Source organism: Elephas maximus, chromosome 8, assembly GCF_024166365.1.
Source record: "Elephas maximus indicus isolate mEleMax1 chromosome 8, mEleMax1 primary haplotype, whole genome shotgun sequence".
NCBI classification, from domain to species: Eukaryota; Metazoa; Chordata; class Mammalia; order Proboscidea; family Elephantidae; genus Elephas; species Elephas maximus.
The window spans coordinates 75,099,281-75,111,828 of NC_064826.1; the positions used below are offsets into that span (position 1 = coordinate 75,099,281).

Consider the following 12,548-nt stretch of genomic DNA (forward strand, 5'->3'; position numbering starts at 1 on the left):
GCAAAGTTCTAATGTGATACAAAAAGGTTGATTCTGGGGAGTTTGGTCAATTTTCAGGCAGAAATTTTAATGCTTGAATCCTATTTGTAGGATACACTATAAAGCACTATTGGGGGAAAGTAAATAAACAGAATTCATGATTCCTGGTCTCATTTTTAGGGCAGAGAAAAGGCTTAAGAGACTTTTTTGGGGAAAAAAAAGATAACAGTACTAAACAGCAAGTCAAAGAAATTTGAATCACATGAACATAACCCAGGGTGGTTTCTTGGAAGATAAAAGCTCTAAGCGGGGTGTCAAAGGCAGTGAGAGGCTTAGTGGCCTAAACAAATGTGGAGAAGGCAGGCTGGGTGAGGGGAATGACAAGAGTAAGAGTAAAAGGAATTTCCAACCCATCATTACTTCATAGCTGCTGTAAAAATAGGTTGAAAAGTGAAAATAATTATTCAGCCACATTTTTTTTTTTTTTTGCATGGGGACAGACACTCTTTTGATTATTAAGAATTATCGAGCTTGCTGACGACAGGTTGTTGTATTCAGAGCGGTCAACTTTTTATTTTTTTTGAATTTACTGTTTATCTCCACTGATGGATGTGTGTGACGAGTGGCAAAGCTACTACATAATTTTGGAATTTTATCTATTCATCTATTTCACACTTTCTAAGATGACACTTATAATAAATACATCCCAGAAATTGTTTTCCCATTTCCAATGATAAGTCAATATGAAAAGTGATTTGAACATTAACCCTTTTGTTTGACAAAGAACTCTGCTGGGGATGTGCATTTCATAGCTTGACATGTACCTACAGTGTGATTGTTTCATTTGCCTTGTCTTATTGCAGAAAGCTTACTGATGTTCACTACATCATACTCTTTCTCATGAAAATCATGATTTTGGGACTGAGAAGAGATAATGTTCAACCAAAATGATGAAAAACTCTCTTTTCCACATTCTCATCACACTGAATCATGTTCACCAAAAAAAAAAAAAAAAAACAAACTGTGAAATAAAGCAAAACATCTTGAGCCTGCTTGGCAGTGGTAGAAACAAATGCAAGAGAAAGTGCCAAGTTTTCATTCAATTTGTTTCAAAGAGGGTGAAACCAAGGTCTTGATGATGTCTTTTTTTCACAGGCAAGTTATTTTTCCTCCTTTTTATGTATTAAATTAAGATGATTTTCTTTTTACTAAAGAATTCTGCTCATGTGTATACTCACTTACCACTATACATTCTAGATAAACAGATATTAATTTCATAATTAAAAGTAATCTTGTGTAAATACCCTGCAGGCCTCAATGAATCAAACACATACTGTGTGTCAGGCCTCCCACTGTCTTCAAGTGGAATGTACTGGCTGGATAATTAGATAGTACATATTTTTTAACCTTATTTGCATGCATATTATATCTTTTGCACACTGACAAGCAGCAGTAACAACAAAAGTCAGATTACCACAGGGAATTCCCACAAAGAAGTCTTCATTCCTTATAATTTGCAGCCTAAATTAAAATAATTTGATCTTTGACAAGGATGAAATGTCAAACAGAAGGGGGTCCTCTACAAGCCACGGCCTGTGGCTTCTGAAATCTGCCTAATTTATGTCAGTCACTTCTTAATACATATTTAAGTATTACACGAAAAAGATGATAAATATGCAATCTGACACCTTTGGTATTTCCCTGCTGTTAATTTATAAAGGTCTGGCTTCCCCAAACTGACTAAAATCATTTAAATAACAGAAGAATTGTGAAATAAGCTGGAGCCAGGGCCTGGCTTCCATTTTCACTCAATATTGAACACAGCAGGTAGTACACTAAGACAATTATTTGACTAGGCCTTAGATCCCCACTGTGACAAGTTACTTGCAGAATTAGTGAAGGAGTATTCCTTTGTTCATCGGTAGAAAAGAGGGCATGTTGCAAATAGCTTTTTTTTTTTTTAATTGAAGGAGCGGAGTTACATGTGACAATTGAAAAACGTCAGTGTATACTATTATTCATGTTTTCACTCTTCAGAGTCTTGTCATGTGTAGTTTTAAGGAAACAGTAAGTAGCTCTCTGAGAAGTGAAAAAAAAAAAATTAAGGAATCACGAAGAACAAGGGCTGAAGAAGAACATGGCAGTTCCTGTGAGAGCAGGACAATGTACTTAAATAAATTGCTATTTATTAATGATTTGTTTCCACTAGTTCTTGACCCCAGGCTACCTTCCTCTGTTTGCTTTAGCCTGATGTTCATTAGTCTGGAAAATTTCAGTGCTAGTTCTGATGGAGGCCAGGAATTGTAGCACACCAGTTGAGTGCATGGAAATAAAAGCTGAGGTGAAAGCTATGAAATATAAACAAGTTATAGTACTGTGTCAGATAATATTTTCATCCGCTTTGAAGATTTATGATTTTTAAAAAGGTAGTTACAGAGGAAAAGAATATAAAAGCTTAAAAGCTAACAGCCTCAGTTAGTCAATAAATCCTGAATATTTTTATTATGTAGAAAAGAGGTCGTTAACATACAGTACCACAGGAGCTATCTGTAGAGTGCCATGCTGTAATGCTCTTGTCCATTCTTTTCAGTTTTCAAATAGATCTTCTTGCAAAGACAAATTTACCTAATTTTCTGTCCTATGTATTTTGATATTAGTTTACAAATGTGCCCTGGGCCATATTATACAGAGTTGCTAAAGACAAGTTTTTTGTTTTTTTTTTATGTGAATTTAGTGTTTCATATACAGTTAACATGCAAATTGGCAGGAAAATTCAAGACATGAAGATCGTTGGAGAGAAGTATGTAGGGATAATAAATTTGATGAGATACAACAAATGATAACTGTAGAGTTTTGTTTTTGTTTTTGTTTTTTTTTCCAGAGTGCATCTGACTCTATGGTTAGGTCAGATAAAAATTATTCATAATTTCACTTAATGAAACATAAAGCATCATTTTGTTCATTGTATAAAAGAGCATGGAGTACAATGACAAATGACTTCTCTAAGTCTGCTTTTTGAAGAGTTTTTACATGAGACAAAATTACGTATGCATTTGCAGAAAACTACAACAGCACATCTGCAAAATTAAAGCAGACACATATACATAATATACTTAACTATATGTGTTCTGATATTTGAAAGCTTTGGTACTCCATATTCTCCCTGTGGTTAAGCTCCACATATTTTTGAAATGCATTTTATACATTTGACTATAAATCACAATGTAATACAGGGATCAGGACATGTCTGGTAAGTTATTTTGGCATTAGCTGGCAGTCCAGTGATGGGAATGATAATACTGATTGTGGATAATCACAAGTAATTCTTCAGAGTGGAATGAAGATAATAGGTAGTCAAGAGGAAGACTGAAACAAATCTCACCAAAAAAAAAAAACAAAACCTCAAGATAGGTACTGCGTAGATTGTGTACACACACAGTTGTTGAACATATTGGTAACAATAATAATATTACTGGCTCAAGGTATCCAGCACCAGCCATAAACACTAGCAGCAAATGAGTACAGTTTTATACAGTGTATTCCTTTTTTTTTTTTTTTTTAGCAGATTCTATGAAAGCTAGAAATTATTGCTGGAATATTGGAATCCTTACCAAAAGTTATCTTACTAAAAATAACTTCCAGTAAGCACAGCAGAGAATTTTGATCCTTTGGTCATTTACTTCTCCTTTTATCTGTCTCATTTACTCTCTATTCCTCTCATTAAGAAAAAGCATGATGTATTTATCTTAATGAAGTGCCAACAATATGCACACATGTACCCCTCCCAACCTCCACCACTTTCCTTCTTTCTTGGAATAAGGAATTGCTCTTAATTTTAGACTTTATGCTTCCAACTTTCATTTCCTTTAGCCCACTTTGTTGAAATCCACACTTATACCTGACTCCTTGCTTCTTGAATTTCACTACATATAAAAATTACCCAGGAAACTTTTTAAGAGTGTATATTAACAAGTTTCACTCCCTTACCCCAAGATTATGTTTTGGTAGTTCTAAGACTAAGTGAAGGAGGCCCTGGGTGGCACAAACAGGTAAGCACTAGACTATTAACCGAAAGGTTGGCAGTTCGAACTCACCCAGAGGCTCCTTGGAAGGCAGGCCTAGCAATCTTCTTCTGAAAGGTCACAGCCTTGAAAACTCAGTGGAGAATTTCTACTCTGCACACATGGGGTCACCATGAGTGAGAGCTGACTTGATAGTAACTAACAACAACACGACTAAACACAAAGATCCTCCCAAGCCATACTGAATGAGCATCCAGGGTGATCTGAACCTAACGGTTGGAGCACAGACTAAGCTGGGAAACCCTGCCCTATTGCTTTTAAGAGTTGTCTGCTTTCCAGGTTATTGGGAAGAATCTTGTCTTTTGAATCCTGCTAATCTATTTTGTGCTCCTGATGCTCAACTTACTTTTGCTAATTCTGTAGATGATTTAGCTTTATAGAAGAACTTAATCATGAAAACAGAGCTCAGTATTTTGGGATGGACATTCTTGGCTTTAAAAACACTCTGAGAAGTGAGTTCTTCCCAGTCTAACAGACATCCAACAGGCTGGTACACCTGAAGAATGGCCTTTCTTATTCTTTCATTAACTTTGTCTGCTGTGTAGAGCAGAATAAAAATTCTTTAAAGCTTCGGCCTCAGAACATGACCTGAGATTCTTAACACATCCATCCCTTCAAATATTTTCATACTAACTTTGTTTTTTTAAGTATTTTCTTGTGCTATTAAAGCTTTTTATTTTTGTTTCTTTATTTCTTTACCTTTAATAATAAAGTTAGACAACAACTGGAAATTCTTAAATTATACATTTTCTGGATCTCTCTCTGAATCCATTTCTATATCTATTTCTACTTGATACGTTTCCTTAGATTTAAATATTTTGTCAGCAAAACAATTTTTATTTCTCTTACATTATTAAAGAAAGTATTCACATCTACAATGAAGATATAAATATCTCTTTAATTCACAGGGCTTTGATGAAGACTAAATCAGACCATGTGTGCACATTGCTTAGCACCAAGCATGAGGCATTGTTAGTAAGAGATAAACCTTAGTGGTTATTATTATTAACTATATGAAATGTATATCTTCCCAAGTATCCACCCCTTGGAAGGAGCTCCCTACATGAAGGAAGAAGAAATAAAGGGACACAAACCAAACGTTTTGTTTTGGAAGAAGCTGCCCATAAAACTTATATCCGTTACTTAAGGTTCTCTTGTTTCTTGTTATCTGTTACATATTTCTCAAATCATAGTTGGTATAATTCTCAGGCAAATAGGAAGCAACAGCAAACAGAATCAAATTTCTAAGTTGCTGTTTTTCTTATATTTAATTATGAAGTAACCTTGAGGGTAGAAAGGCGTATTCTGCTAATATGATTGACTGGATTCATTAAAAAGTAAACAGAGAGACAGATTTTACATTACCATCCATAAACACACACACAAGTTTTAGAATCAAGAAAAAATTATAACAGTATTTCCAGATATGCAACAAAAGATGGGAAGTGCACAGCTCTGGCTCTGATTCAGAAATGCTGTTGCATGGTCTCAGAATAAGCCAGTACGTGCAGAGCTGGGAAACCCGACTTGGAGGACGTGTAGAAACATGACCTCAGAAAAAGAACTCAGTTCTAGTTGCCCAGATTTCTTAGGGAGCATTATAGTTTTTTTTTTTTTGGTAAGATTTCAGGCTCTGTGGACAAATCCATTGAAATTTATTATTATTTATAATATTTTCCACAATTATTTTTATCCAAGTGTCTCTTGCTCTATAAATGCTTCATTGCTTTCAAATGTATCTCTCAATATTTTCTTGAACATTTGCTACTTTGAATTTATATAATATTATTCTGTATTTCAATGGTTTTTCACTGTGTGCTCAGGTGTAATACAAGGTAAACAGAGGGGAGTTTAATGTAGGCGGCTTCAATATCCGCTCAAATTCAACCAGAAGCCATCTTTTTCAGTTGTTTTCACTTTGGCTTGAGAAATTTTTTAAATCTACTATTAAAGCATCTTTAAAAATGATTTTTGAAAGTAAGAGAGAATTGTAGATGTTATAAACATGTGTGTATGTGTGTGACACACATATATGTATGTATATATCTATCTATACCCATATCATCAATAGTAACCATGGTCCATGTTGACGTTGAATACAAATCCTTCACCTTCTGTGATCATTAACCTTTTCATGATTATAATCTTATCTAGTTATGAAGAGTTTCCCCCATTCCACAAGTGTTAAATATACTCCTAATACTTAAACTTATTCACCAATTCTGTTGAGAAAAAAAGGTGCAAAAATGCTACATTGCAAAGTAGCTTAACTTTTGATACTTTGATATTATATCATAACAGTAAATTAGAATGTTAGGATGACTAGGCAGGCCATTATGAGCCTACGTGGGCCATAACTTCTTCTATTAACCAAGCTTATTACCTATGCCACTAATGGTATAAGTGTCAGGAGACCATTTAAGCATTTATTTTTAAGGTAAAAAGTGTTGAAGCCAATATTTTTCAATTCATATCAGCTAGTCATTAAGTGTTCGTGTTGTTTCACAATTCTGTCCCTTTGGTTTTGTCTTTAAACTTGTCAAAATACAACTTTTCTTTTTTCTTTAACCCCTAAAATCTCTCAATATAGCTAAGTCATTTTCCTTCATAGCCTGTCTCTAAAATCTTGAGTTCTGCAGTGTCTACATTTTTGGGGTAGACCTATTCACTACAAATCTTTTTAAAATGTGTCTTATCTTGCTATCTTTGCTCTCTTTCTTGGCCTTTCCACTTTCTGCAAATGTAATGGGGAAATGGCAACCTTGGGAACTGAGAAAACCGAGTTAATGAATGGGAATGAAATGGAAAAGTGTATTTTTTAACCTTTATTCAAGAAAGAAAGTACAATTTTTGTGAACTGTGTTTTAAAGGTTATAAAATATTGAGACCTGAAAATAATACATTTTTATGTATCTTGTAACTTTTTCCCTTTCTTTTCAACTATTTTCTTTTATCTTACATTTTTCTATCCACACTGTATTCAGTAACTTCTCCATTGACTTTTAAAGTTGTGTTCCACCTCTCAATTCTTTTATTCTGTATTAAAACAACTCATACCAAAACTTAAATTTATACTAGTAATTTTAGATCGTGTTATATTTCCACTGAGTGACAGAAATGATATTTCAGAATCTTCAGTAAAGCTATGTGGATTGCTCCCAATATAATTCATTCTGTGGCTACAGTGCAAACATTTTAACCAAACTTGAGCCTTTCATGGTATTAGGAAAGAAAATTCATTGTTCTTACTTCTATTTCTACAGATTCATGTAGCTTCTTGCAGGTGGCTGAGAAAGTCTCAGACGTGCCAAACTCAAAATACCAAAATTTGTTCTTCATTCTGAAGAAGGAAAGGAAGAAACAGCTTAGGCAATTATCAATAACAGAAGCAAACATTTTTTTTTTTTAATTTTAAAATTGGCTAACCCTGTTTTGTATTATAAGAAATTGGAAAGGTTGGAGAACATGTGACACCCAGAATGAAATAAATGATGACAATTTTCAGAGCTTAAATGTTGGTGTCAAATTGTATGATAGCTCCTGAGGGGATTCAAGGAATGTGCTGTTCACATGGACTAAAGCATAACTTTGATTTTTCTTTCTATTAGTTGCTCAGATTTTTGAAAATAGTTATACCGATTATTATTCTTAGATTGCTCTTAAACAGCTTGATTTTAGAACTATAACCATAACTCTGTAATCATTTAAAAAAAAAAAACAAAAACCTGCGGTTTTCCTGAGAAAAAAAATTCAAAAATGCTAAAATTTTAGAAATCGACTCGAGGGCAACAGGTTTATGGTGACACAGTGGTTAAGAGCTCGGCTGCTAACCAAAGGTTGGCAGTTTGAATTCACCAGCCTCTCCTTGGAAACCCCATGGAGCAGTTCTCCTCTGTCCTACCGGGTCACTATGATTTGGAATTAATTCAACGACAATGGGTTTTATGTATTCATTAGAAATTGGCATGGTCAGGTAGCATACCAAAAAAGAAAAAAAGAAGTGGCTATCCATAAAGCTAAAATTCAATAACTTTGGGATAGTTGTTTTTTTTTTTTAAAGACATTGTCTTATGTCATATGACCAATATGAATTATAGCATGCAAAAACTAAGGAAGGAATAATATTATATATATATATATACATATATATAACAAAAGTTAGAAGGAAAAATATGGTTTAAAAGATTTAACCACTTGATCTGAGTAAAATATTTAACATTTATTTTCTCCAGTGACCCAATCTTTGACTCTTTATACCAAGTAATTAAGCTTATGATCATTACTTGCAATTTTATAAGGGTGGTTATTTTATATTATCAATTATTGGATTTAAAAATTCATTCTCATAGAAAAAATGCAGTTTTAATTAATCATAATTAAGATAAGGTATCATGCCTTCAATTAGGAGAAAATACAGGCAAAATGACATATATTTTCCCACATAAAGGCAAAACAGAAATTTTTGTCATTGCATTCAAATATACTTCTCTCATCAAATTATTGTTTGACTTATAAATACTGATATCTCTTCTACATTAGAATGAAAGAATTCTACAATTAAAATACATTTGGCAAGGACATTACTACTTAATTCAAACCTGTTATTACTTATAGAAAATGACATGGGATCTATACGTATTATTATGCTGTGTTGAATAAGTTCTCTGATATTAAATTACGAAACAGAAATAATCTTATATTATCTACCTCTACATATTTAGTAATATTTAGCCTTACACAAGGTTTTATTTCTTTATAAAATTTTCACTAACCCTTCTTGTATCAATCATATTCGAGTCAGTAATCTGAAGACCAGTGTAATTTTGAAGGAATCCAGCTCCATGCATCTCTTATTCTGTTCTAGAAAATACTTTTCCTTGGTTTATGGCTTTATTTCATATATGTGAATAGCAAATGATAGGTGATAATTAGATAGATAGAGCAGAGTTAAATATTTAACACCAGGTTCTTTGGGTCTATGTCTGTATACTCGTCAATGTTAAATTAATGCAAATACCTACTTTAGGGAATAGTTGTGTTTTACAACTTTTCCTACTGGCTGAAATTATGTAAGAAAATGTTCTCCTTTTGGTACTCAGTGGAAAAATGGAAGTACATTCTGATGAAAAATATGTCAGTCAATAGATTGAGAAGAAAATATTGATCTGTATGATGTGTCCCCAAGATAGCCTTAGAACAATATATTTTTTTATGACTGCTTGTAACTTTTTTGCTATGTTTATAAGGTTTTCTAATAACATTTTTATGTTGGCATTTTCTCCAAAACTTTTTGGTTTCACTCCTTCATTAGACAAATGTTTAGTGAGACTATTCATTTCCATATGGTATAGGAGGGCATTGTGTTAATCTCTACAGATACAAATATGAATGCAATTATCTGCATCCTCAAGGAGCTCTGAAAGTTGTAAAATTATGGGCCGAAAAAATAATGATAATAAAATTAATTCTCTAAATGGAATATGAACAATGTATTATGGGAACACACCTCAGTGAATCAAGTAATTTTGCCTTGGGGTATCCAGAAAGCTTTACATGAGAAGGTGACATTTTAACAGACAAGTGGTAGAAGCAAATAGAGAAGAAGACACCAGTTCTGGGCATTCACTGGAGTGAGGTAGGGTCTGCGTTGGAAATGTGTATGCCAGGTTAAGGGATTGGTAGTCTTACAGATTAATAGGAAGCTGACAGAAGTTTATACTGCCAGTTTTGTTTAATAGGAAAATAAGTCTTACAGAAATGAAAAACATGGACTGGAACATTGTAATGCTGGTGTTGTCAAGAGAAACGTGGCTTTTGGAATAGTTCAAATGAAATATAATTTAATGTCAAAATCAAGTGGCAAGACAAATGGAAAAGAGAAGATAGAGACAAGAGGTAACTGAGGTAGAAATAATATGAACTGATGATGTTAGATTATGCCAATTTTTGCCATACTTTGGGCACATTTGAATAAATACAAGGGAGTATCAGAGTGTTACCCCTGCAAAAAGAAGAAGGGATATGGGCTTACAGTTTGACTTGTGCTGTGATCCAATACATATTCTCTTACAGTTTGAAAATTAAATATACGAGGCTTTCGATTACATGTGAAATTATTCCCTATTTTTTTTTTTTTCATTCTGTACATAGTGGTCTTTACAGCTTAATTAGAATGATGAGGCACTTAGAACAGTTAACTAAAATATCTCATTTTAGCAAACGTATCACAAGAAACAGAAATTCTGACAATTTACATTCAGCCTAACTCACCGTATTAGTTAGCATTCATGTGCAAAAGCTACTTTCAATTCTCTATTATTACAACCATTTTATGTTTCACTTAGATAAATATATGGTGGTAATAAAAAGCACATAGAATCAGATTCCACATGACAAATTAAAGGCTGTTAAATTTTATTTTTTAAACTAAAATGGTTTTTAGGTTGTAGAAATGCAAAAAAAGCACATTTAAACATGTATGCTATTTATTTTTTATGGTTCACATTAGAGAACGATCCAAATAATTCAAACTCAAATTTGTCAGCCAACTGCACAGCTTTGGTCCTTAAAGACAAGGTACCTGAACATTGAACCCTCTGTCAATTGTTTACACCAAAATCAAATTGATTGCATTCTTTGACAGGTTTTGTGATTCTAGGTTTGCTGACAAACATTCTACAAATTTCATAAAATGTTCTTTATTAAATTATAATTTGAAGTCATTCATATGTTAAACTCTATTTCAATGAATTTAATTGTAAAGCTACAGCCTTCAGTTTAATATTCCAACTGCTTGGCTACCAGATGATCAGGTAAAGATGAAGAAAGTACCTCCCCTTCACCAGACATTTTCCAACTGACGGTAATTTTGCTTCTTTACACATCCTCAGAGAAATGTGAAGTATCAGAGATTTTGTTCAAGGAAAAATCCTTCTTGTCATTACGAAATTTAGTTAATATTTAGTTCTCTAAGTTCTTAGCTTGTGATTTAATTCCTAACCAAGGTATTACCCTTGAAATTTTTCTTGGCTTAAATGTTTTCTTTTTTTTTTTTTTTGGCTTTTGTCTGCTAAGTAATGTTAATGAAGCAAAGATAAAACAAAACAGACAAAACCTGAAGAGGCTGTGTAATTCTCAAAAAGAATACAAAAGAACCTAATTAGATATGATGCTTGTTTCTAAGGAAGATAAACATATAGAGGGAGGTGAAATTGCCTCATTTTATCTTACTGTAGAAAGCTCACAAGTCATGAAGAGAAAAATTATAATTCGGTGAAATTACTCTTAAACTAAAGGTCAGTTTTTAGGTGCATTTCTTTTATTTTTTGTTACGTACCTAGTGGGGATATAGGAGATACAGGGAGATAATTTAATATATATATAAAACTGAAAAGAACTCTGCTAGACCCTTGTATGCCTTTCCAAACATCTTTAACCAAGTAAGTCTATGTTGATGGATAACATACTCTTTTGATCTTTGCTGTTCAGATGAAAGCAAAACCATTATGCTCTAAGTGAGGTTAAAAAAACAGAAACCAAACCCATTGTCGTCAAGTCTTACTTAAAATGTAACTAAAATCAATACTTTTTTTTTTAACATATAAGGAATATTAAAAAATCCAATGTTTCTCATTCATTTCCTTTCATTTTGGTCCTGTTATATAAAATACTTCAACAGTTATTTCAAATCTTGTTTTAAAATAATTTTCTCATGGAGAATAAAGTTTCTAATAATGCAATAAGTTTATTTTAATAGTATAATTCAATCTCACAATTCAATGACATACCGTAGAAGCATATTAGAATTTCTGGACTGGGCCAGTAATGTTGGTGATGGGAGTTGAGGCACTATTGACTTATAGTAACAGTATAAGTATTTAAAATGGTATGTTTATATCGCAGAATCAATTCAGCTTTATGTTTTTCATTGCCAAGAAACATTACACTAAACATTGGTTATAGGGTTTACTCATTTATTCCTAAACATAGTGAGGTATTACTTTTCAAATACATCACAAGTCAAATGGAAGGGCCCCAGTGGGACTTGAGTTCACCAGTGAATAAACATCGCCTGAGATTTTTTAGAGAGCAGCCGCTCAAGAAGGAATCTTGTCAGGTGGCTGCCAGCAAGTAGAAGGTTGGCAGGGCAGGAGGGCCTTGTCAGTGCAACAACACGTCAGCATAGGGAGAAAGGTGAAGGATAGTTGTACTTCATGTATTTATTTTAATCATCTCTTGAAGTCTCCTGTGAAAACTAAATGCCACCCGTATGGGCTACAGTAATAGGAAGCTAGTAGCAACCAAGTCCGGACTCAACTCAAATGAAATCAGCAATTGAATTTTTGTTTCGGTTGGCAACTACGAATTCATTTCATAAATGGTTATGAAAAAGGTTGCTCAAAGTAAGAAAAGTGAAATGAATGGGAACGTTTACCCCAATTTATAAAAACTATAGTACCAAATATTTAAGTATATAAGAAAAAAATA

General features: G+C 33.2%; 1 protein-coding gene across 11 annotated transcripts in view; it reads right to left on the minus strand.

Annotated features, from left to right (window-relative positions):
* DGKB (diacylglycerol kinase beta) overlaps nucleotides 1-12,548 on the minus strand; it is a 795,246-nt gene that overhangs the window by 203,646 nt on the left and 579,052 nt on the right. For all 11 annotated transcript variants that reach the window (XR_007518417.1, XM_049893502.1, XM_049893507.1 and 8 more), the window contains one exon: nucleotides 7,311-7,401. Coding sequence is in view for 10 of the 11 variants with exons in the window: in XM_049893502.1 (XP_049749459.1) it covers nucleotides 7,311-7,401 (91 nt within the window). In the remaining variant the exon portion in view is untranslated. The remainder of the gene's footprint in view (nucleotides 1-7,310; nucleotides 7,402-12,548) is intronic.